This window comes from Pipistrellus kuhlii, unplaced genomic scaffold (assembly GCF_014108245.1).
Source record: "Pipistrellus kuhlii isolate mPipKuh1 unplaced genomic scaffold, mPipKuh1.p scaffold_m20_p_18, whole genome shotgun sequence".
NCBI lineage: Eukaryota > Metazoa > Chordata > Mammalia > Chiroptera > Vespertilionidae > Pipistrellus > Pipistrellus kuhlii.
Window position 1 is genome coordinate 4,727,236 of NW_023425493.1, and position 25,264 is coordinate 4,752,499.

General features: G+C 47.1%; 2 protein-coding genes across 4 annotated transcripts in view; one reads left to right on the forward strand and one right to left on the reverse strand.

Annotated features, from left to right (window-relative positions):
* COPA (COPI coat complex subunit alpha) overlaps positions 1-11,979 on the reverse strand; it is a 41,688-nt gene extending 29,709 nt beyond the window's left edge. For 2 of the 3 annotated variants that reach the window (XM_045582985.1, XM_045582984.1), the window contains exons 1-6: positions 11,704-11,866; positions 8,151-8,264; positions 7,878-7,951; positions 2,950-3,030; positions 2,545-2,621; positions 1,731-1,840 (exon numbers count right to left, since the gene is read on the reverse strand). In XM_045582985.1, the coding sequence (XP_045438941.1) occupies positions 1,731-1,840; positions 2,545-2,621; positions 2,950-3,030; positions 7,878-7,951; positions 8,151-8,264; positions 11,704-11,743 (496 nt within the window). In that variant the 5' untranslated portion in view covers positions 11,744-11,866. Of the gene's footprint in view, positions 1-1,730; positions 1,841-2,544; positions 2,622-2,949; positions 3,031-7,877; positions 7,952-8,150; positions 8,265-11,703 lie in introns of all 3 variants that reach the window. The other variant, XM_036442704.1, reaches the window with a different exon arrangement.
* On the forward strand, positions 11,922-25,264 carry NCSTN (nicastrin). Its single transcript, XM_036442708.2, has 17 exons — positions 11,922-12,052; positions 13,231-13,335; positions 16,171-16,294; positions 16,707-16,828; positions 17,274-17,419; positions 18,145-18,295; positions 18,598-18,707; positions 18,940-19,092; positions 19,697-19,801; positions 19,975-20,052; positions 20,889-21,058; positions 22,507-22,609; positions 22,722-22,817; positions 23,075-23,162; positions 23,400-23,554; positions 23,789-24,001; positions 24,529-25,264. Exons 1-17 carry the CDS (start codon positions 11,968-11,970, stop codon positions 24,649-24,651), a joined length of 2,127 nt encoding a protein of 708 aa, XP_036298601.1. The 5' UTR covers positions 11,922-11,967; the 3' UTR covers positions 24,652-25,264.

Genomic DNA, 25,264 nt, shown 5'->3' on the forward strand with positions numbered 1-25,264 from the left:
GATGCACACCTCCCAGAGGGGACCAGAGGAAGTAGTAAGAAGAGAGAGTTGGATGAGGACAGAAGCTGCAGCAAAGTAATACGTTAGTAGTCATTGCAAAGATTACGCATTTGCAAGGGCTTGATATGCAAAGGTCTAAGCACAATAAGATATTTCAATTTACTAGGATGCTGAAGATAAAAAGCAATCTCTCTTCTAAATCTATCCCTATATTGTAAATATTTACAGGCTAACACAAAAGATCAGGTTAATCTAAGCACCATGGGGCACAATTCTCATGGGAGAATTATCAAGAAGACAATTTTTCCTTTAAAGATCTGTTTGCTTATTGCTTACCTCGCTCAGAGTATTCCCTTTCAGACACTTAGAAAATTTAGAATTTTGAACAGTTCTCTAGATGTGAGGGTATTCATTTTCTGACTCAGAACTAATGTTTTCTCTCCTGGAAATATTAGCTTTAGTTCCTAACAGACCTGAAAGCTAATTCCTCTTCCCATGTTTAGACTTACTGGAACTCAGGCTAAAATAACTGCTAAAAAAGGTAGGCTGCACAGCCAGTGTGGCTCAGTGGTTGAATTATGCATTAAGAGGTCACAGGTTCAGCCGAAACCGGTTTGGTTCAGTGGTAGAGCGTTGGTCTGCGGACTGAAAGGTCCAGGGTTTGATTCCGGTCAAGGACATGTATCTGGGTTGCGGGCACATCCCCTGTAGGGGATGTGCAAGAGGCAGCTGATCGATGATTCTCTCTCATCGATGTTTCTAACTCTCTTTCCTCTCTCTTCCTCTCTGTAAAAAAAAATCAATAAAATATATTTAAAAAAAAAAACTAAAAAAAAAACAAAGGGAAAAACTAAAATTGTATTTAAAAAAAAAGAGGTCACAGGTTCGATTTCTGGTCAAGGCACATGTGGGCTCAACCCCCAGTTGGGGGCGTGCAATGTCTCTCTCTCTCTCTCTCTCTCTCTCTCTCTCTCTCTCTCTCTGCTTATTTTACTTTACGTGCTTTTGAGTTAATGGTGGAAAACTAATCACGAGCAGTTTCTAAACCAAAAATGACATGTTGTAAAAGGATAATAAATGTTGTATCAAAATGGGAGAAACATTTTCTGGTTAGCAACTTATTGGACTCATAAAGTACTAAACATTTAAATACTATAAAAAATTAAGATATATAAACTGTGAAAGGAGAGACTATCCCAATTACCCAAAATCTATAAATTAATTTCTGGTCTTGGAAGTCTGTTGTAACATTAAAAGGTATTCCGGATGTACCACCTCCTGCTCCACCTCCCCATGATCCTTACACTAGAAGAAATAGAAAAGATTTTCCTACTTCTAAATGAGGCCATAGGATTCAAGAGTTCTGTTTCCCTGTAATAATTTATTCCCCAACTTTGTTTTTGCCAAAGGTTTTTTTTTTTTAATTTGTGTAAAGCTTGATTCTTAATGAGCTATTGCCAATGATATATAGATTTTACTAAAACTGATCTAACAAAAAAGTGTAACTTTCTTCAAATTAAATTTCCTAGAGCAAACACTTTCCTTAGGAAATACCTCTAACATGAAGAACCATGAAAACAGATTTAATATACTCAGAAACAAAGATGCTATTATTTGAGGAAAGAATATTCTAAATTTTCCTGTTCTAAGCCAACTACCCTCACTGTTTAAAGAAATTGCAGTTTTGCACACGACATGATTAGGTTTTCCTCTGAACTTGAACAGCTCACCAGAAATATCCCAAACACGCACAGTCTGGTCGAGGCTGGCTGATACAACCAGGTCTTCTGAGGGGTGAAACTGAGCACACATTACATAATGGTTGTGCCCCGTTAAAACACTGTAAGAAGAAAACAGACAATGCCAAATTAGAGGCAGGAATCACCAGACTCCTACATGCTAAAAACCATTCTCCAGATTCAACAGATACAAATCCAATTATACTTTTTTTGAGGCAAAGATAAGTCAACCTAATAATTCTAAACTAATAACAAGAAGGCCAACCGTTTTAATAATAGCTCTCTTCTTACCTCTAATGCATTAGCATTTAATATTAATGATTCTGGGAGAACTGAGAAGGCACAGCTCTCTTCTAAAAGCCATATTAAAATATCAAAATAAATGAAATCTTAGTAATTCATAGTGGAAACCACCATCTGTTAATTTTAATAGAATATCTCTCTTAAGAGGCATCATTTAAAATGGTCCTTACATCTTCCTTATATCCTGGAAAGCTCAAGGCAAAACAAAGCAAGACAGATGTCTAGACTATGGCTCAGGTTTCACTAAAAGTTTTATTCTAAAAACCTAGTTATATGACCTCCTTTTTCTGGTAAGAAATGATCAGAAAATCCAGATTCATATATTACTTACAAGATTGCCTCTATATTTATCATTTTGTACATAAAAAGTTACAAATACAATCAATAATTAATCAGTAGACCCTGTGCATTAGCGGAGGGAGATGATTATTCTGAAGAGAAGTTGATTATAAAACATTGGGAAGAATGAAGACACTTTTGAACCCTCTGTTCCCTGCTTTACCAGACGCAAGTTCTAGACTGCCAGTTCCACACCCGGATGGTCTGATCATCTGAGGCGCTCAGTATCCAAGGATATTCCTGAAAGATATTCCAGATAAAGGGTTTGAACATTAAACGAGTATGTTCTTTCAGGCTCCTGTAACCACTTCTCTCTTTGGAGGGAACATTCCATTGTCTAAATTCTCAGCTATCTTAGCAAAGGGAGTGCTGATTCTGATTTAATTCAATATAGCCCTGAGTGCTTTCTTTTACAGAATGAAACAAAGGAAGGTCAACACCACAGAGATCCTAGTAGAGTCACTCAATAACATAACTTTGTATCAATGTTGGGATTCTTGAGGGAAAACAATGATTCCTACAAGGAAACAGAAGAATGCTATAAAACTAGAGGCACATGGACACTTACATGATGAAAAAATGTGGTGCGTATGTAGTCTAAGTGCCCCAGCAAGGTGAAGAGACAGCGCCGAAGCTTGTAATTCCAAACCTGCAGAGAGAGATACAGCAGAGGAATGGGACCTGAGGTTGAGTGCCTGAAAGGCTCAGGTTCTCACTCCGTTTGGATTTAGATTCGGGCCCTTCTAAGTAGGTGGGGACCTTGATAGGAGGTCTTTGTTTAAAGTTGGAGGGAAAAGATCAAATAACATGCGAGGAAGGGAAAAAAAGGCAGGCTAGGGAAAACCTAAACCTAAAACTATGAAAAAGTTTCTTTCCTTTAAAAAAAAAAAATTTTTTTATTGATTTTTCAGAGAGGAAGGGAGAGGGATAGAGAGCCAGAAACATTGTTGAGAGAGATACACCGACCAGCCGCCTCCTGCACATCCCCCACTGGGGATGTGCCCACAACCAATGTACATGCCCTTGACTGGAATCGAACCTGAGACCTTTCAGTTCGCAGACTGTTGCTCTATCCACTGAGCCAAACCAGTTTCGGCAAGTTTCTTCCTTTTTTGAGGAAGAAACCATTTCTATTTAATAACATGAGACAAGATGCTTATCCAAGCTCAACCGGAAGCTCTTTTTTCTACTGCATAATGTTCTCAGCTTTTATATATTCAGATCCCTTAGTATTCTGCTGATTATCTTATCTCAGGGTAAAAAAATTAAAAATGCCAGAACAAATAGCATGAGTTCAAAGGAACAATAATATAACATATGGCATCATCTTTTTTTACTCTTAACTTGGTGGCAAATGATGCCAATATATTCACAATCTACACTCATCTGTCATGCAAGGAGACTTTAACTCATTGCTATGGAAAATACCACACTGCTCAGATTCACATATAAAGTTGATTTAACTACCGAAGTACCAGGCACCAATGAGCACAAATGAGGAAGACACTAAAATCAGGACGATATATGTAAGGCAGCTCATTCTCCCATCCAAAAAAGTACAAAAACGAGAGGTCAGATGCTTTTTGTCTTCTTTTTTAAGATTTAATACATATTTATAGTCTCTCTGGGCCACCTTATTACTATTCTTCCTTTCAACTTAAAATTTAATTTAAAAAAAAATTTTTTTTTTGTAAATGACAAAATTCAAACAACTTAAAAACATGATTATTCCAACAAGAATATAAGCTCTAGCCCTGTATGGCTCAATTGGTTGAGAGTTGTCCCTCGTAGTGAAAGGTCATGGATTTGATTCCACATCAGGGTACATGCCCAGGTTGCAGGTTTGGTCCTCAGTCAGGACATGTACAGGAAGCAACTGATCAATGTTTCTTTCTCAATGTTTCTCTTTCTCTCTCTCTCCCCCTCCCTTCATCTCTCTCTAAAAACAAATGAAATCGTATTAAACAAAAAAGAATATAAATTCCCTAAAGGCAGAATCCTTGTCCATTATGCTCAATACTATACCTCTAGCACATAATATAGTGGCTAGCACTTAGTAGGTGCTCAACAGGTGTGTATAAAATTGAGAAAAGGCAAATAATACAAAAAATGAAAGTATCCTAATACCTTCACCTTCATTTGAATCAAAAAATATAAATATACATGTATACAGTAGAGTTGGAGTTTCACACAAAAATTAGGTCATACTACAAATACTACTCTGCAATTATAAATTTTTTCTCTTATCAAGTTCATTGTTTTAAACTTCTATATATATAGCTTCAAACCGTCTTGGCTCCTTGACAGTTCTCTATCAAACTCCAGAACTCTGAATCCTTAAGTACCTATAGGATTTGTAGACTCTGATCATTTCCTGGGCTTCCTATCTTACTCTTTGAAAATGTGGATATAGCCGGGACCGGTTTGGCTCAATGGATAGAGCGTCGGCTTGGGGACTGAAGGGTCCCGGGTTCGATTCCGGTCAAGGGCATGTACCTTGGTTGCGGGCATATCCCCAGTAGGGGGTGTGCAAGAGGCAGCTGATCGATGACTCTCTCTCATCGATGTTTCTAACTCTCTATCTTTCTCCCTTCCTCTCTGTACAAAATCAATAAAATATATTAATAAATAAATAAATAAATAAATAAATGAAAATGTGGATATAGCAAACAATAAAATGATCCGTAAACATGACTTCTAGATAATCCCCCTTTCATCAGAGAAATATAAATTAAAACCACAGCATGCAGCTAGCTAAGACAATTTATTTTATCACAGCTTTGAGATATAATTCAAATCCCATACAATCCATCAATTTAAAGTATAGAATTCAATGGTTTTTAGTACATTTTAGTTAGGCAACCATCACCATGAACAATTTTAGAACAAATTATCACTTTCAAAAGAAACTATACTAATTAGCAGTCACTCCCCATTTCTTCCCAACTACTGCCTCCACCAACCCTAGAAAACCACTAATATACTTTCTGCTTTATAATTTTGCCTGTTCTGGACAATAACTCCTTTTTTAAAATATTGTGTCCTTTTTTAAAATATTGTGTTAGCCAGTTTGGCTCAATGGATAGAGCTTCGGCCTGCAGGCTGAAGGACCTAGTTCTATTCCGGTCAAGGGCACATGCCCTGGTTGTGAGCTCGATCCCCAGTAGGGGGCATGCAGGAGGAAGCCGATCAATGATTCTCTCTCAACATTGTTGTTTCTATCTCTCTCCCCCTTCCTCTCTAAAATAAATAAAAATATATTAAAAAAATAAAAAATACATTGTTTGGGGAAAACTTTTTAAAATATATTTTTATTGACTTTTTACAGAGAGGAAAGGAGAGGGATAGAGAGCTAGAAACATCAATGAGAAACATCAACCAGCTGCCTCCTGCACACCCCCCATCGGGGATGTGCCCGCAACCACTGTACATGCCCTTGACCGGAATCGAACCTGGGACCCTGCAGTCCGCAGGCCGACACTCCATCCACTGAGCCAAACCGGTTTCAGCTGGGGAAAACTTTTTAAAAAATATATATTTTAATTGATTTCAGAGAGAAAGGGAGAGAGAGAAATATCAATAATGAGAGCCAATCATTGATTGGCTGCCTCCTGCACACTCCCTACTGTGGATCGAGCCTGCAACCCGGGCATGTGCCCTTGACCAGAATCAAACCTGGAACACTTCAGTCCACAAGCCGATGCTCTATCCACTGAGCCAAACTGGCTAGGGCTGGGAAAACTTTTTTATGAAAGTAAAGAGTGCACCGAGACCGGTTTGGCTCAGTGGATAGAGCATCGGTCTGTGGACTGAGAGGTCCCAGGTTTGATTCTGGTCAAGGGCATGTGCTTTGGATGCAGGCACATCCTCAGTTGGGGGTGTTCAGGAGGCAGCTGGTCGATGTTTCTCTCTCATCAATGTTTCTAGCTTTCTATCCCTCTCCCTTCCTCTCTGTGAAAAATCAATAAAATATATTAAAAAAAAAAAAAAAGAAAGTAAAGAGTGCAAACTTTGTATTTTTTATTGATTTTTAGAGATAGAAATATTGATAAAATAGAAACATTACCTCCTGCATGCCCCATACCAGCGATCAAACCCAGGCTTGTGCCCTGACAGGAATTGAACCAGTGACATCTTGGTTCTTGGGCTGACGCTCAACCACTGAACCACACCTGGCTTGATTTTTTTTTTTTTTTTTATAGAGGTTCAAAGTCTCTGCCTGCAGTTATTGCCTTTATCACAGTCAAGCTTTTTCAAATTGCCTATATTCTGTCTCTGCTTCCTCACTTCACATGAAAATGCTAAGATCACTAATGCCCTGCTAAAAAAGCACTCCAAAGGTTACTTTGTCTTTATCTTATTCTGACCACTTTTTCCTTCCCAAAATTCTACCCTTCCTTGGTATCCAAGAAGGCTTTGCTTCTTGCTTTTGGTTCATCTCTAACCTCCTACTTTCCTATACTAACTCTAATTCCTCCATCTTTTAAATGAGTTTGCTTTCTCATTCAGTGATTCCTGAGAGATATGTTCTAACAAATTCTGTTTTGGTTCCCTCCTTCATGATGACAACTCCCAAATATGTCTCCAGTGCAGACATATCTTTAGGTATCTCAAACAGATCAGAGCCAAGATAGTTTTCATTACCCATCTGTGTCTTCCCCAAAACTCATAGGTTGAAATCCAAATGCCTAAGGTGATGGTATTAAAGAGGTGAGGTCTCTGAGAGGTACTTAGGTTATAAGCGTGGGGCCCTCATGAATAGGATTAGTGTCCTTATAAGAGAGACCCCAGAACATTCATTTCTTGAGTGTTCACATCAATCTTTCTCTCCATTTCAAATGCTACTGCCTAAGCTCAGACTGTTCACTCTCACATGGACTTACACAACAGTCTCCTAACTCTGCCTCCTGTCTTGCCCATTTCATCCAACCAATCTCTTCTTTACATTGCCACCCAAGTAATCTTTTTTTTTAATGAGTTAATCTGATATCAATCCTTTACACAAACCCCTTTATGGCTCCCTATTATCTGTATGACAACCAAACTCCTGAGCATGCAAACTCCATAATTACTTCAATTAAAGTGCTAAGATCACTCCTTTATCTCCTTTTCTCCACACAAAACTAATCATAGTTTCTCAAATGTATCCAGCTATGTCATGCTTTATATCTTTGTAACCGAATTGCTCTCCACTATTTCACTTTGGTTATCTCTCTATTGTATTACTTACTAACCTGTACAGCTATTATTTGGGTATATATTTATCTCCTCTAATAGAATAAAATATCCTTATGAACATAGGTCATTTCTTATTTATTTGTGAATTCCCCCAAAATAAGTGCCTGGTACACAGTAAGCGCTCATAAATGTTGCTGAATAAAGTAAAAATCATGAGCTCTCTCTGAGTAAGATGTACTACTGCTTTTTAGTCCCTTCCACAATTCCCAAACCTCACGTCCTCTGTCCTTTTCTCCAGCAATGACAGAGCCTCTTTACCTTAATTTTATAGTCATCTCCTCCAGAGACAAACAGTGGCTGCTGCTTATGGAAGTCGATTCCTCGGACTGGGCCTGGAGAAGAAGGCAGGCAATATATGTTAAAGAGAGACATGCTTCCTAATCTCCAAGGCGGTTCTTATTCAGGCTTTTCCAGTTCTATTCCCTCCACATTATTTAATCCTTAGGAATTAATGTCAAACGAGGCTTAAACTACTCCCGAAGACAATAAATACTTCTATCTTTAACTTCCTCCTAAAAACCATTATCTTACCATCATGTTCGTCAAACTTGTCAATGAGGGTGCACATCCGATAGTCCCATAACTGGATGACCCCATTGTGCAAACTGGTCAGGATCCAGGGTCTTTTGGGGTGAAAACTGAGTCCTGGGGGGGAAAAAGAGAACGGTCCAATGAGCTAAGCCCCAATGTCACTTCCTGTCAATTCTGATAGAAAAGGGACAGCTTAGGTTAATTCTAGGCTCACTTATTCATTCACTGCTAGACATTATGAATTTATGCTATAAGGTCCTGGGTTTTTGGTACATTCCATTAAATATTGTTGGGCTTTGTTTTATGATGCAGTTAAGTTACTTGGAATCAGTTAACCCTTTTGAGGTTTGCTTTTAAGTTTTATAAAAAAGTTTATCCTTTATTAACTTTTGGTTGAGAATATGTTTGTATATTTTCAGAAAACAACTCCGAGACCATGTGGATTCTGGCAACAGAGAGGGATTGACAGGAATGCTCCAGCCATGAAGACAGAAGAGAAGAATCCAGAGATGGAAGATGCTAACGATGCCTTGCCATAATAGCGATCAGCACTGTGTGTCACTGCAGGTTGCCCAGGACCAAACCAGAGAGGGTCAGACCTGCATTACCACCATTTGTCCACCACCCAGGACTGAAATATCATTGTGACATGTACACATAAGACATGATCTCAATCATCTAGGGGAAATAGTGAACAACGTAGATTGATGAACAAGAACAGACCCAGAGATAAGGAGCCATGGGTCAGACTGTTGGATCTCAAAGGGAGGGTGGGGATAAAAGGGAGAGATCAACCGAAGAACTTGTGTGCATACATATGAGCCTAACCAGTGGTCAAGGACAATAGGGGGGTGGGGGCATGAGTGGGGAGGGGTGGGGGATTGGAATGGGGGGTTGAGGACAAATATGTGATACCTTAATCAATAAAGAAATTTTTAAAAAATAATTTTTAAAATTGATTTCAGAGAGAAAGGGAGAGGGGAAGATAGAAACATCAATGAGAGAGTGAATCGCTGCCTCTGCACACCCCACACTGGGAATCGAATCCACAACCTGGGCATGTACCCTGACCAAGAATTGAACCGTGACCTCCTGGTTCATAGGTTGATACTCAACCACTGAGCCACACCGACCAGGCTAAGTTTTACTAGCATGGGTCCATAGTAGCCTTTAGTGTAGGTCTAACTTGACGCTACTATTACGGCAATGCCCTCTGAGGTCTTTGTGGATGCCTTGTAGTATTAGGAGGTCTTTCCATGTTGGCTAGTAGGAACACAAACTATTCCCGGCCCGATGTGAGCTCCAGGGAGTTCTGCCTTCTTTTCCCCAGTGGTTCTGTCCATGCCTTGGGTCTTTCCTCATTAGTACTCACAGGCCTACCGGGATGCCCTGCAGAACTCAGGTGTTCTCTGAGCACCTCCCTTTTCTGGTATTCTCCCGGCACATTCTAGCTGTCTTGACTCCCCTGAACTCTAAACTCTGTCCTCCTCAGTGAGATCACAAGGCTCTTTCCCCTCCCTCCACTGCAGCCTGGAAACTCTCTCCGGGAAGTAAGCTAAAAACAACCATAGGACTCATCTGTTTATTTCCCTTCTATCAAGAATCACTTTCCTGCAGTGGCTGTCATGCAATGTCTGAAATCCTTTGTTTTATACATTTTGTTCAGTTGTGCGGTTATTTAAGGTGGGAAGCTAAACCTGGTCCCTATTCCTCCATCATGACTGGAAATGGAAGATTAAGGAAGTAACAATTGCTAACAGTTTAGAGTGTATCCTTTCCAATTTTTAATGCAGACCATATCACTTTATGGAAATGAAAGTAACAAAGTTTCCCTGCAAACTTCTTTCAAAAAATATATATATATTTTATCGAGTTTTACAGAGAGGAAGGGAGAGAGATAAACAGTTAGAAACATCGATGAGAGAGAAACATAGATCATTACTAGTGAGGTTATAATATTTTTGTTTTATTTTAAAAATTTCTATCAAAATTTAATTTCTCTGTTTAAAATTAGTTTACATTCAATACTGCTTTGTATTACTTTTAGATGTATAGTGAGGTGTATATTTTCATTTATTTATTGAACATTTCTTCTCTAAATTGACTTTTTGGTCACTTTTTTCCTGTATGGAAGTGTTCCATAGGAACACTCATTAATGGATATAACTCTCAAATATTCTGACAACTTCCTTCTTCCCCCACTTTCCTTCTCTACTGCCCAATAAAAAATTAGGAGCAGAACAGAAAATACAATGATTATAAAGACCCATTTCAACCACCCAGGAATTTTTCATGGTACTCATCATGATCACAATCTCACAAGACTTAGAACTGCTCAGTGTCCATTCTCACATCAAAAGTGCACCCTAAATTATTCACACTTTACAGATGAGGAAAGAGAGATTTATAATGTTAAATAAGGCGCCCCACCTCCACACACACCCCAGCCCCTATCATTCGGCATTCCAAAGCAAGCCCTTCTTTTTTTTTTTTTCTTCTTTTTTTTTTTTTTTAATATATTTTATTAATTTTGTACAGAGAGGAAGGGAGAGAGATAGAGAGTTAGAAACATTGATGAGGGAGAGTCATCGACCAGCTGCCTCTTGCACACACCCCACTGCGGATATGCCCGCAACCAAGGTACATGCCCCTGACTGGAATCGAATCCGGGACCCTTCAGTCCCCAAGCCGACACTCTATCCACTGAGTCAAACCGGTTTCGGCCCAAAGCAAGCCCTTCTGACTCCAAAGGCTAAGTTCCTAACCACCTTGCCATCCTGCATCTTACTAAATAGTCAAGATACCTATTTCTTCCAAATTTCAGAAGACCTTAGTTCTCTGCCTTTCCCATCCTAACATCCTGAGACCACTGCTGCAGTTTCAGCCATCTGCCCTCCACCCCATCCACGGATCCCTAAACTCTAGGTTTGCCATATTTAGGAAATATGTTAAATTTGCATTTCAGATAAACCACGAACAATACCAAAAACGTATTCACTGTTCACCTGGCAACCTCAGCAAGCTCACACCCTGCAGGGGTTACAGGCCTATCCTAGCGTGTCCTGTGTCCAGGTAAGAAAGGAAAGTCCATGGAGGCACTCGGTGTTGAGCTGGTGCGGCCAAGGCCTCCTTCAGCGAGGCAGCCACCGCTCATCTCCGGGGAGGCCGCGGACTCGGATACGAACAGCCGTGGATACGAAGAGCAGAGGTCGAGCCTCGATCGCCCGGGACACTCCCTACAACACGGTCCTCAAAAAGCCCACGGGTTCCTGGGCCTTGGGAGCTGGCTGGACACAGCCCGGGGTGAGGAGGGGAAGGGAAAGAACAGGGAGGAGGGCCTCAAGATGTGGAACCCACTACTGGTGATCAAACCGCAAGGACAACGCACAAGAAGAACAGGCCGGAGGGCTGCCCGCCGGTCCAACCGCCCTCCCGCCTCCCTTCCTCTGGGTCCGCACCGGGGCCAGTTCGGCCCACACATCGGCCCACTTACCCCCACCCCCACCCCCGTGACAGCGCCGCCCCCGACACCCAGCCCCCCGGGCTCCGCTACCTTTGACCCGCGCGCTCTTGGTCTCGAATTTGGTGAGCATCCTTCAGGCCCGCGGCTCCCAGGTCCTCCCCGCGCCCCGCCGCTCCCCGCCGCCCCGCTGCAAGCCTCCACGTCAGCCGCCCGCAGCCGCGGCTCCCGGAAGCTCCCGCGGACACGGACTTCCGGTCCCTGCAGCTCCTGACCACCGAGACGGCGCCCGGCTATCCTAGAGAGGCCACTTCCGGCCGGAAAAGAGCCGAGGCTTCCGCTCCGCCGAGGCGCAAGATGGCCACGGCCGGGGGCGGCTCCGCGGCTGACCTGGGAAGTCGGGGTCTTCTTCGCCTGCTGTGTCTCTGCGTCCTCCTGGCAGGTGAGGCCTCCCCGACCGTGAGCTCCACTCTGCGAGGAGAACCCTCCGGTCCGCCCAGCCGTCTGTCTCCTGGTTCCCGTCCTCCCGCCCTGTAAATCCCCTTTCTCTTTCGTTCCCATCACAGAAGTTCCCCCTTCCGGAGACCTGAAGGTCTCGTCTCCCCCGTGCCTCGTCGGGTCGCTCCATTCATTACCTCCTCCTGCAGGCCACCCGCCTAGACTCTCACTTTCTCCGGATGCCTCCTTTCCCCCAGGTCCCGGGCCACCCCGCCCACAATCAAGAAGGACAGGTGTCACTTTAGCTTCCTCCCTAAGCGAAAGCAGCCGAGTTTTGTGGGGATAGGGCAGCTCTAGGAGGATAGTAGATTCCTCGTTTGTTTCTGTGTTGATGCCACCGTAAACCCGCGTCCCTGTGCTTTGCCTCAGTTTGTCTCAAAAGTAAAGTGAGATAAAAGTAAGATATGGGTACTCTTCACTGTAGACTGTGGAATAATGATTCAAGGAACATGAGGCATTTATAATGGTAGATGGCTTTCTAGTCTGTCAAGTCTTAGAAATGCAAACGTGTCTGTGTCTAACCATGACCACACTTTCCACCAAATCCATATTGGTTTCTTCAAAGATTTCCCAACGGAGAAACTATAGCCGCCCCACACATAGATCAGCTACTGGTGCTAGGTTAACTGACAGGTGCCAGTTCCCTGTTCTTTCCCTTCCCCTCTCTCTCCTCAACTGGGACTGCTCAGCTCCCAAGGCCCGGTAATTTGTGGCCTTTTTGATGACCGTGTTGTAGGGAGTGTCCTGGGGGATTGAGTGTCAATGTCTGTCTGTTCTTCATATCTGTATCCAAGGAGGTAGCTTCTCTGGAGATGAGCAGAAAAGTAGAAGTGATAAGTAAAAGTGAGGTGACCCATGCAACCAGAAGCTGGTACATCTGAGCTTAAATGCCTTTCCTTTGACAAATGAAGTTTTCTGTCTTTTAGCTTCACTGTCAGTTGCTCTCTGTAATAAGCACATAGCTGGCTGTCCCGATGATGTGCCCAAGAAGTGAGAAGACTAGACATTAGTCCTGCTGCGGAAAGTATGATATAGCCAAGCCGTACAGTGAGCTAATGACAAGATGGAGGCTGGTGCTATCATCTCTCAACTTTTTCCCAACACTTTTTATCTTCTGATCAGGTTTGTGTGGGGGAAACTCCGTGGAGAGGAAGATCTACATCTCTTTAAATAAAACAGCTCCCTGCGTCCGTCTGCTCAATGCCACTCATCAGATTGGCTGCCACTGTGAGTTGAGGTTGGGGTTTGTGTTTGTGGCTGTTGATATTTCCATTTGTGGCCTAGATATAAAGATCTAAGTCCTGCTTAGAAGTCTCAGCATACAAATTATGCTATGTGGGTGGGAGGTGGTAGATAGTTAGGCAAACCAGGCAAGATAATTAGGAAGAGCTAACATTTAGTAAGTGTTACTAAACTTCTTAAACATGCATCTCATTTAATTTTCATGACGTAGCTACTATTATTATCTCATATTACAAGTGATGAAACTGAGACTTAAAGAAGTTGAATAACTTTTCCAAGGTTATCCTGCTCTTATTAAGTGATGAAGCCAGGATTTGAGTCCTGGTGGTCCAAGTTCTAAGCCAGGACGCTTTTTTTTTTTTAATTCTTTTTTTTTGAAATATATTTTATTGATTTTGTACAGAGAGAAAGGGAGAGAGAGAGAGAGTTAGAAACATCGATGGGAGAGAATCATCGATCAGCTGCCTCTTGCACACCCCCTACTGGGGATATGCCCGCAACCAAGGTACATGCCCCTGACCGGAATCGAACCCAGGACCCTTCAGTCCCCAAGCCGACTCTCTATCCATTGAGCCAAACCGGTTTCGGCTAAGCCAGGACTCTTAACCACCCAGTAGGTTGAGTAGACAACTATGCTGTTTCTAAGGAGAAAGACATTCCATATTCTGTGGAGCCCAGAATATGCCCTCTGATCTTTTTGGAACCAAAATGGCCTTTTACAGGCAATAAACTATTTGAAGAGAAGGCATTGAGAAAGCCATATAATTGCAAGACGAATTAGTAAAGCATTTGAATTTGTCTTCATGCTTTGTAAATGTGTTCCAAAACAGGGTACTGTGACAGCATGGTTATAAAACTATGAAAGGTGGGGGGGGGAAATTGTGATCTAAAGGTTGAATCCCAGTTCCCCTTCTGCTTACCCTGCTATCTCCAGATTTTGTTCTGGGAGTGTAGGTAGCTCTGTCAGGTTGTTTTTCTGGTAAGCAGGAAACAGAATCAGATCTTGGCTCCTTCATTATCCAATGGGTCACCTCTGAATTTCACTTTACGTCCATAAAAACAGTTAGCATATTCCTGCTCATTTATTAGTTATTCCTGAACTAATAAATGTTTATTGATGATGCTGAGTAAGTAGTGTGCTCTCAGCAGCTCTGTGGTTTCCTGAAACCTCTCAGGTTGGTAGGAGAAAAGTGGAACACTTGCTCAAGGCGGCAATTACTGCTTTTCTACCCATCCTTCCCTGAGCTAGACTCCATGTTCACTGTCCCATGTCTCGGCCGCAGAAGGTGCTGGGAGTAGGTTAACCGGTTCCAAACAGTTCCAAATAAAGTTGTTGTTGGATTTAGTTCTTAAACTGGGTCTGTGGGTAGAAGACAGCCAGCTCCATTGTGGGCTGAGCTCAGACTACCCTGGAGCTGGCTTCCAAGTTCCCCCTTTGGGAATGAGTCACTCTGCTGCAGGTTCTTAGAGCAGCCCTGTGGGAGGCAGAGCCTCGGGGCCAAGAGCCAGTGCAGAGAAACCAGCGGGAGGAGCTGGACTCTGGCCACTTCCTCGTTAAGATCTTGTTTCCTTTTCAGCCTACTCCTTTATAAGCCTGCCATCATTGTATCTGTATATCTTCGATTAGGATTGCTAGCATGGTGAAATTAAGGAGAAATAGACCCAGATTTGATTTCTGATTATAATGCTCTGTTTCTGTTGGACCATTTGAAAGTGCTCAAAGGGCTTATGTAGGATTTTTTTTTTTTTAGTTCCTTCTTTTCTTTCCTTTTTTCATGTGTCCCCACAGTATGAGGTAAATAGGAGTGGAAAACTTCTCACTGAAGGCCCAGAGAAAATAAGCAAGTTACTTAAGACTACGCAGTCACTCATTGGAACCCAGGTTAGAGTCCAGGTGTTTGAAGTACAGTGTCACAGCTTATCTTCTTCCTGTCCTGGGTCAGTCTGCTCCTGGCCGAGGGTGACCAGCCGAGGGCCTTTGGAAACCCTAGATCCCCAGAAATGAGGGGAATCCATACCAGCACATCTCCAATTCACTTAAGGCCCAGCAGTGAGGAGACTGTTCTGGAGACCTCAGAGTTCTTGGTGAACTTGACCTAAAACTGGCCAAAAGCAAGTAAAGCTACTCTCAAATAGGGCAAAGGAATGAAGGTCTAGGGAAGCTACTGAGGCCAATGGAGTCTACACATGTTTTCACAAAGGAAGCTACAGTGGCAGAACAATGAGCTAGAGATTTATTTATTTATTTATTTATTTTTAAATATATATTTTATTGATTTTTTTTACAGAGAGCAAGGGAGAGGGATAGAGAGCTAGAAACATCAATGAGAGAGAAACATGGACCAGCTGCCTCCCGCACACCCCCCCACTGGGGATGTGCCCGCAACCAAGGTACATGCCCTTGACCGGAATCGAACCTGGGACCTTTCAGTCCTCAGACCAACTCTTTATCCACTGAGCCAAACCGGTTTCGGCTGAGCTAGAGATTTAGAGCCTACCATTTTCTGGAGGAATTGCAGGCTTTATGTCTGCTGTCCTAGAATCTTGTATATTTGGCTAAATGCGCTTGAGGGAAGAAAGCAAGAAAATGAATATTAATGAACAAGGTCTCCCGAGTAGACTGTTTGGGCTCTTTTGTTCTCCATTCCCTCCTGATAGTCCTCAGGTGGGACAGGGACCTTTCAAGTTCAAGTCTAGACGTGGTTGTATTAACCCAAATGTCCTGTAACATGTTTGGGGATAGATGATCTGCAGAGTCAGTGAGCAAAGTCAGAATCGTCAACTGTGGGAGCTTTCATTTGAGCCTTTCTGTCCTGGCAGCTTCCATTAGCGGGGACACAGGGGTCATCCATGTGGTGGAGAAAGAAGAAGACCTGCAGTGGGTGCTGACGGATGGCCCCAACCCCCCTTACATGGTTCTGCTGGAGGGCACGCTCTTTACCAGGTAACAACTGCCCCTGTCTGCTTTAGACTGTGTGCAGAGCGGGGAGGTTCAGGGACAGTGCTCACACTGTGAATGACAGCTTCCTCGGCTTCCCCCGTCTGAGCAGCACAGGGGTGGGGTGCCCTCACCAGGAACGGTCACAGTCAACAGGAATTATCTCGGTGACCTTGTAAGTAGAACTCTAGTGAGTAAGGACCCCAGGGAGGCAGGAGGGGTGCTCAGGGTCACACAAACACAGGGTAGATGAGATAAGCCCTCAGCTCAGATTGGGTCTTGGTTCTCTCAGACGTTAGTGGCTGAAAAGACAAGAAGTGAGTCACCAGTTTGATTCCCCTCATTCCCATTTGTTTCAGGACATTAGGCTGCCTGATGAGCTTCCTGTCTTCCCTCATGTCATTCCCTCCTGTTCTAGGAAGGTGATGGAGAAGCTGAAGGGGAGCACCAGTCGAATTGCTGGTCTGGCAGTGTCCTTGGCCAAGCCCAGTCCCGCTGAGGGCTTTTCTCCTAGTGAGCAGTGTCCCAACGATGGGTTTGGTAAGAGCCCGAAGGATCTTTGGAGCCCGCTGTCACCCAGAGCTCATTGTTGTATCAGTCTTGTGTGTGTGTGTGTGTGTGTGTGTGTGTGTGTGTGTGTATGAGGGAGGGTGATGAGGGAGGGTAATCTGTGTGTAGTGTGAACAACTGACACCCCAAACAGAAGATAGTGTTTCTTGGTCTTTGCCATTCATCCCTTTCCCCTCCTGTCTCCTCTTCTTCCACTGACCTTCCATTCTTGCTTCTTGTCACATGCTCAGACCCCTAATTGGCCAGCCTAGGGCTCCCCAATACCGGGGCCTGTTTTATTGTGGGTGGTGACAGGTTGATGCTTGCTGCTTTGGGTTCTCCTCTTTCAGAACTCCTAGTCCTGACCCTATAATATCTTCGCCTTCACTGGTCCTTAAGTGCTTGTGTCCCAACATCTATGCCTCCTCCTCTTCAGGCGTTTACTCCGACTCCTACGGGCCAGAGTTTGCGCACTGCAGGAATGTACAGTGGAACTACCTGGGTGATGGCTTGGCTTATGAAGACTTTAGTTTCCCCATCTTTCTTCTTGAAGATGAAAATGAAACCAATGTCATCAAGCAGGTAATGACTCTGCCAGCTCCTGGCAATTCCAGTAGAAAGAGGCTTTTTTGGGCTCTTGTTCGGAGGGACTCTCAGTCTACACGTGCACCCTCTGAAAGACATTGGCTTCAAGAAGAGCCAGGAAATTTACTTTCTTACATTCCCCTCTCCCATTTCTCTCCTGCCTTTACTGCATTAAGGGCTTAGACTGGAAGACAATGTAAAGGATACTTAATGTGAAACAAGGTAGGAAGTCCTGGTTAAGAACCCCTCGTATGATCAAAAGAGCATTGGGCTAGGAATTGAGAGATTCAGTTCAGAAATTCCTGGAGTTCTTTTCACCTCCGGTATTCTCTAATTCTAGTCTACCTTCTTCATGTTAACACACACAGCAGTTAGATTCATCCAAAGTTACATGCTCAGATAATGTGCAAGCTGTCTTGAATTGGACATTTGATTTCCGGTTCAGTGTTCTTTACATCAAATCACATTAAAACAGTGGCTGATACAGGTCATTTGACGCAGGTTAATTTCATCTGCCCCCAACTAGGCCATGAGTCTGTGCCCCTTCACAGCTTTCAGTGAGTTTTTCTTTGACCTTATAGATCCTATGGTTATACCAGACAACTCTCACTCAGAGAAAGGAGTGGGAGTGGCTTCAGGATAGAGCTGGGCCTTCCCCTTCCTGGGCAGTTTGGGAGGGACTCCCAGCTAGCTGCCTCAGTGGGGTCCATCTCCCCTTCTAGTGCTACCGGGATCACAACCTGAGCCAGAACGGCTCGGCACCAGTCTTCCCGCTCTGTGCCATGCAGCTCTTCTCGCACATGCACGCCGTCATCAGCACCGTCACCTGCATGCGGCGCAGCTCCATCCAGAACACCTTTAGCATCAACCCAGGTAGGTCAGGACCGAGGCTTGCTGGGTGTACTGGGCAGAGGCAAGGGACCAGCATGTTGGGAGGCCTGTGGGGGAGGGGTGGGCCCAGGCAGGGAGCACTGGTGGGAGAAGTGGGAACCATTCTCAACAATCCCATCTTGTCCCTAAAGTGGACATTGGCAGGGAAACCAGTGTGGAGCAGTGGAGATGGAGAAGGTGACTGACAGAGGCCATGGGTGCTGGTCTGAGGGGCCTTCACATCTGCTTTTATTTCCCTGGGAGACCCTGACACCAGCTGATTCTCACTGTTTGTTCCTGCTCAGAAATCGTCTGTGACCCCCTGTCCGACTACAACGTCTGGAGCATGCTTAAGCCCATAAATACATCTGGGACGTTAGAGCCTGGTGACAAGGTTGTGGTTGCTGCCACCCAGGTGAGGCTGGCTGCTGAGCGAAGTGGGCAGGGCTGGCACAGGAAGGGCAGGCAGGCCTCGGTGACACGTGGCAGTTGTCACGGTGGGAGCTTCCAATAGAGAGGGACCTGGGCGGTGGGTCTTGCTGCAGCACACGAGTGTTCACTTGACTGAAACAGGAGGGGGCCAGGCCTGGTTCTCATTTCCAAGTTCAAAGTCCTCATTTCCTCCCTGCCTTCTCTGCCGGACCCAGCTGGACAGTCGTTCCTTTTTCTGGAACGTGGCCCCCGGGGCTGAGAGTGCTGTCGCCTCCTTCGTCACCCAGCTGGCCGCAGCTGAAGCTTTGTCCAAGGCTCCCGACGTGACCACCCTGCCCCGCAACGTCATGTTCGTCTTCTTCCAGGGGGTAAGGGCTCTGGCCTGAGTGGGTGGCCAGGGAATGGGGGCGGGGAGAGAGGTGGGCGTGGCCACCATTTGGGGACGATCTCAATACTTAAGTTGTTATTCAGCAGAGAGCTTCTGCATCCTGACCTGGAAGTGGTGTCCTGTCCCCCCTTCTTCCCCCACTGATCGCATCTACTAGAGGCATTCTTCTGCTTTTATTCCCTGGGCCCCTTTACTGTCACTTCCACCCAGGAGCCCCGAGGCTCCTGACTCACTCTCCCACAGCCCGGCCCGGGACTAAGGAACAGCAGCTGCGGCTGAGCTGGTAGAGATACGGGAGGGGCCCGAAGCGGCACATGGCAGCTGATGTTTGCCTCAGGCCTTCCTGAGGCTGCTCTACTCTTTTGGAGGCTCAAAGTCATGCGGTGCATACATGTGGGGGAGAGTCAGAGCTGGGGCGAGGGGTAGGGAGGAGGAAAGCCACATGACTGTGAAGCTAGCCTGCAGCTGAGGTGCATGAGACAGTGGCCTTTGTGCTGAGAGCTCTGATCTAGCTTCAAGGAGCCAAGGCTGCCCTACCCCTTTGAGTCCCTCTGTTCCCTTCCCCTCCCATCTCTACCCCTCAGGAAACGTTTGACTACATTGGCAGCTCGAGGATGGTCTATGACATGGAGAGGGGCAAGTTCCCTGTGCCACTGGACAACATCGACTCGTTCGTGGAGCTGAGACAGGTGTGCAGCGTGTGTCCTCGCCCCTTCCTTTCTGCTCAGAGTCCCCTCCTCTTTAGTTCTGTTGTCCTCCCTGCAGGCATCACCTCCTCTTCCCTTGCCTTCTCTTTTGATCCCACTCCTTTCTCCCACCACGGCAGACCTATTATAAGTGTTGCTTCTTCGTCCCTCCCCAGGTGGCCTTAAGAGAGTCACTAGAGCTTTGGATGCACACAGATCCCGTGTCTCAGAAAAACCAGTCTGTACAGACCCAGGTAATCTCAGCATCTCTCCCCTCACTTCTCTTTGCCACAGCTCAGAGTAGGGGCGCCTCCTCGTCCTGGCCCTCTCCCCAGCTGCCCCCCAGGCCTGAGAGACCGGACCTGAAGCTGGGTGTTGGTTAAAGGGTGAACACCGTGGCTGCTGCAGCTCCCCAGCAGGAACGATGAGCTCAGCTCCTGTCACTGGTTCTATGGGACGGCAGTTCTCTGACCATTTGGCGCCTCGCAGCTATTGCTGCCCGTTGAGGACAGGGTAGTGACTGGCTCCCTTCTCTCATTGCTGCCCCCCAGATCCAGTTGTCCAGGCCATGCTGCCCCATTCCTGTCATGTCAGAATCCCAACCCCAAATGCCCCCCACTTTCCTCACTACTTGTTCAAGCTCCTACATCCTCTCAACGCCCAGCCGTAGGCCTCTTTTTCCATGAGGTCTCTTCCTGCCATTGCAGCTTTAGCGTTGTCCCTGCTCTGAGCTTCTACTGCCCTTACCACCTGGATTGCCTGTTTTGTATTATTACTTGTCCCTGCAAGTCTGCACAACAAATAGGCGAAGCTTTTAATGAGGATGGGCAGAGTTCTGCAGACAGTGGGGTTTACCTGTAAATAGGAAAACGCAGGCCTCTCCCTCATTAGGCCATCGTTCAGAAAGGACGGTGGGAGTTGCAGGAGGTTCAGGAGGCCTTGATCCCAAATGTCTGAGGCATTTAGGTCTAGGAGGGCTTAAGGCAACTCCCCAAGCCGGCCACTTGAAGTAGGATGCATTTCAGATCTAAAAGGCCTCCTGCTTCCCTCTCCCCAGCCTCCCCTGAGTTAACCCCCCTCCCCATCCCAGGTGGAGCGCCTCCTGACCACACTGGAGCAGAGTAGTGCCGGCGTCCCTGTCGTCCTCCGGAGGCTGAACCAGTCCCAGCCTCTCCCACCATCTTCTCTGCAGCGGTTTCTTCGAGCTCGAAACATCTCTGGTGTTGTCCTCGCTGACCATGCTACTGCCTTCCATAACCGGTAAGAGGGGCCGACGTGCGTGCTCTTCCTTCTCAGGGCGTCTGTGCTGCAGCCGGGTCCATAGAGAGAGGTCTCCCCACACCGCCTCTCCGCAGCCACCCCTTGTGTTCTTTGTTCAGTGGCCGACTTATATGTAGCCTGGTCCCTCATCTGACTGGATGTTCCTCTTGGAAAACGATTCTCCCCTTAGCCCTTTCCTGCAGTCATCCCTGCTTGTGATTCCTCTTCCCCCAAGTCTCTAGGGGCCTGACTTCCCCAGGGAAGGCATCATCTCAAACAGAGCGCTGGCATGATGATGGTCATCTCAAACAGTGCGCTGGCATGATGATGGTCATCTCAAACAGTGCGCTGGCATGATGATGGTCATCTCAAACAGAGCGCTGGCATGATGATGGTCATCTCAAACAGTGCGCTGGCATGATGATGGGGTTCTCGAGGTGTAGGACGGAGAGCTGGCCCTGTCGGGCCCACCCAGGGGTGCCGCAGACCGTACTCTGAAATGCCGCATGTTCTTGCCATGTGGTTCAGTGTGAGGGTATAGTATCCCCCTACAGGGGAGGGAGCTCCGGAAATGAGGGGTGAGGCCTGTTAGCCACCTCTCTCCTGGGCCTAGATACCTCTGAACTGCCTCTCACTTGAGCCCGGGGGGGGGGGGGGGGGCAGAGACCTTCTTCCTCAGGCTGGACTGCCACGCCCCCGGCTGCTTCCTTTCCCAACAGGCCAGAGGCGTTTCTGAGTGAAAATGCTTCATCTCAGGTTCTCTCCCCACTTCTCATTTATCTTGAGCAGCGACAGTTCTAGGGCGTTAGGTCAATCTGGTCCCAGTTTGTCATCCACTTCGGGGTGAGGGTGATCATCATTGAACACATTTCGGACTTAGGCGGCTGCCTTGGTTCTGTGTGGACAGGCGTTTAGGGACAGGAAAGGCTGGGCGCTCTTCTCTTAGCCTTGCCTCTACGGTCCGCCTCCTGGGGCTCCCCAAGGAGCGGTGAGGTTTGACCCAGTGTCGTGTTTGTGTCGGTGAGCAGATGTGCTGCTGCCCTCTGCTGCAGCCCTCTTGGTGTAAATGCTCACTGGACAACCCACAGTTGCTCCGATGACCCGTGGCAGGCTTCACCGGAAGCCATGTCAGCCATCCTCCTCTGCCGCCACCAAACACCGCAGGAGTGTCTCCTTCGTCTAGAGATCTCTTGGGGAGGAGAGTCCTGCGTTCTGATTTCATTCACCCTTTCTGCCTCGTCTGTCAGGAAAGGCTTTGTATTTAACAAACCGCTGCCACCCCCATTCCTCCCTCCCCTTTCTCCACACCTTCTTCAGTGTGGGACCCTAATCTCTCTACCCTTCCTGGCTGATGAAAAATGAAATGCCACGTTGCCGCATTAGGGGCAGGAGGGAGGGGCAGGGCCCTGGCTGAGCGTAGCCAAGGCTCGTGTTGGCTTTCCTGGCAGCTACTACCAGAGCGTTTACGACACTGCTGAGAACATCAATGTGAGCTACCCTGGACAGCGGAGCCCCGAAGAGGACCTGAACTTTGTGACAGACACTGCCAAGGTAGCACTGGCCCAGCTGGGTGGGAGCGGGGGGTCGCGGTGCAGTGGTTGGAATGGTCCTGTTTGGGGTTAGAAGAGGTGGGCCATTCAGCCCCCCTCCTCACCTCCCTCAGGCCCTTGCAGACGTGGCCACGGTGCTGGGACGGGCGCTGTACCAGCTTGCAGGAGGAACCAACTCCAGGGACACTATTGAAGCCGATCCCCACACAGTAAGAACAAACGGGCCCTGGCTTCTTTCTGCCCATTTATGCTCAGACCGCCCCAGCCTTTATGTCTCCCACACCTGGGAATTCAGCGGGCCTGTCCGTGCCCGGAAGAGCTGTCACTTGGGCCTCGTGAGCCAGCCACTGTCCCCAACCCAGAGTCCATCTGGCCAGCCTGGTCTCTGTCTCATGACTTTACCTTCACTGTGCACTCAGTCCCTGGGCTCCACTTCACAGCTCTCTCTTCTCACTGCCCAACCTAGGTTACCCGCCTGCTCTACGGCTTCCTGGTTAAAGCCAACAACTCGTGGTTCCAGTCTATCCTCAGGCAGGACCTGCGGTCCTACTTGGGTAAGCACCTGGCATGGGGATGGGACCTGGCCAAGGAACGGGAGAGAGGAAAAGTGATCATTTTACTTTAATCTTGACTTTTTTTCTTTTCCTTTTTCTTTTCTTCGCTCCTCCCCTCGTCTCTCTTTCTTTCTGTTTCTCTTCTGGCTCCGGCCAATCTTGGGCTCTTCCTGTCTCTGCCCATCTGCCCTGCACCTTCTGTCCACCACATCCCCCTTCCCCGTGGCGCCCAACCAGGTGACGGGCCTCTGCAGCATTACATCGCCGTCTCCAGCCCCACCAACACCACTTACGTAGTCCAGTATGCCTTGGCAAATCTGACTGGCAAGGTGGTCGACTTTACCCGAGAGCAATGCCAGGACTCAAGTAAAGTCCCCAATGAAAACAAGGATGTGAGTGGTAGTGGGTGTCGGAGGTGCCCCGAGGGTCCCTTTCCCTTGGGAAATTGGAGGCTCTCCTGGGCCCAATTGGACCCACGGGCTTGGGATGGAGAGGTGGCGGGAGGCAGCCCTTTGAACGTGGGTGTTGAACAGGCAGTAGCCTAAGTGGAAAGGGCCATGGAAAGGGTGACGGGAGAGAGTGAGAAAGGGTCGCCTCAGCCCCTGCTCTGGCCTGTCTACCTGCAGCTGTATGAGTACATGTGGGTGCAGGGCCCCCTGAGCCCGAACGGGACGGAGCGCTCCCCCTATTGTGTGCGTTCCACGGCCCGCCTGGTCAGGGCCTTGTCTCCTGCCTTCGAACTCGGGCACTGGGGCTCCACCGAGTACTCCACGTGGACCGAGAGCCGCTGGAAAGACATCCGCGCCCGGATATTTCTCATAGCCAGCAAAGAGCTCGAGGTGAGATGGGGGGAGGTGCTGGCAGAGACCTGTTTGACTCCTTCCTCTCCCACCGCCCAGGTTTGCCACAAAAACCTGCTGCAGAGCTGTCCCTTGTCAGCGAGGACGTCCCCGTAGGAAGCTTGTCTGCGCTGAGAGTGTGAATCTGTGCTCTCGCTGGAGCTGTGCTCTCAGAGAGACCCAGGGACGCTCCGAGCCCTGTGGCCCCCCAGGCAGGCCTACCCCGGCGGAGGCAGTCAGTATTGACAAGGGCCTGAAGCAAGGCAGTCAGGCATGTAATTGCCACGAGAGAACCCCAGTTCAGGGTCCTGCCTTCCAGTAAGTAGTACAAGACAGAAGCGAGAACAGAGGTACCTCACTTCTCTTTTAAAAAGGGGAGACTAAGCCTCCAGCCTGCGGAGCTGGTGCTCTGATTGGTCAGTACTTGGTGCTCAGAGCCAGCTCCAGGAATCTGATGTCCTCCTCCCAGCCCCAAGCAGTTACCCCAAACTGCACCGAGATCATCTGAGCGCACTGTCTCCCCGCAGCTCATCACCCTGGCCGTGGGCTTTGGCGTCCTCATCTGCTCCCTCGCCATCACCTACTGCATCAATGCCAAAGCCGATGTGCTCTTCATCGCTCCCCGGGAGCCAGGGTCTGTGTCTTTCTGAGGAGAACCCCAGCTTCTGCTAGCTCTGTGGTTCACCTCCTAGATCAGCTGTCCTGCTGGGACAGAAACCACTAGTGTGTCACTGGACCTTCTCTGGGCCTGGCCCAGGCTGGGATGGACAGAAAGAAGTTCGAGAAAGAGACCGAGGGATTAACACATCCTCCCTGCCCCAACCCCAGCTCCCCGTCCAGTCTTCCCTTTCCCATTCCTTTCTCCCCGCCAGATCCTGGGATGACAGACAGCAGCTTCTTGCTCCTATTTAAGTCCATCCACCCTAACTTACCTCCTTCAGCATCCCTCCTCTACTCTGTCCACCCTCCCTGGACCTCCCTCTACTCCCCACCCCACCTGTACCTCTCCACTTCCTGGCCAGGGAGAATGGCAAGGGTTGAATGCCAGGAATAATACCAGGATGCCCTGAGGAGGGGGACGGGATCTGTGGGCAGGTGTGCTGCGGGGTGGGCATCCCACCTCCAGCCCACAGTGCTCAGTTGTCATTTTTTAAAGCTGTAAGATCTATTTTTGTTTTCTTTCCGTGTGTGTGTGTGTGTGTGTGTGTGTGTGTGTGTGTGTAAATATATAAATAATGGATTTCATTAAAATAGATTATCCAC

What these genes read in the sequence shown, in the direction of transcription:
- NCSTN (XM_036442708.2), top strand. Translation starts at nt 11,968, where the DNA reads ATGGCCACGGCCGGGGGCGGCTCCGCGGCTGACCTGGGAAGTCGGGGT. An exon ending in GCTACTGCCTTCCATAACCG is followed by an intron (nt 21,059 to 22,506) that starts GTAAGAGGGGCC and finishes CTTTCCTGGCAG; the next exon opens with CTACTACCAGAGCGTTTACG. An exon ending in TAGCCAGCAAAGAGCTCGAG is followed by an intron (nt 24,002 to 24,528) that starts GTGAGATGGGGG and finishes GTCTCCCCGCAG; the next exon opens with CTCATCACCCTGGCCGTGGG.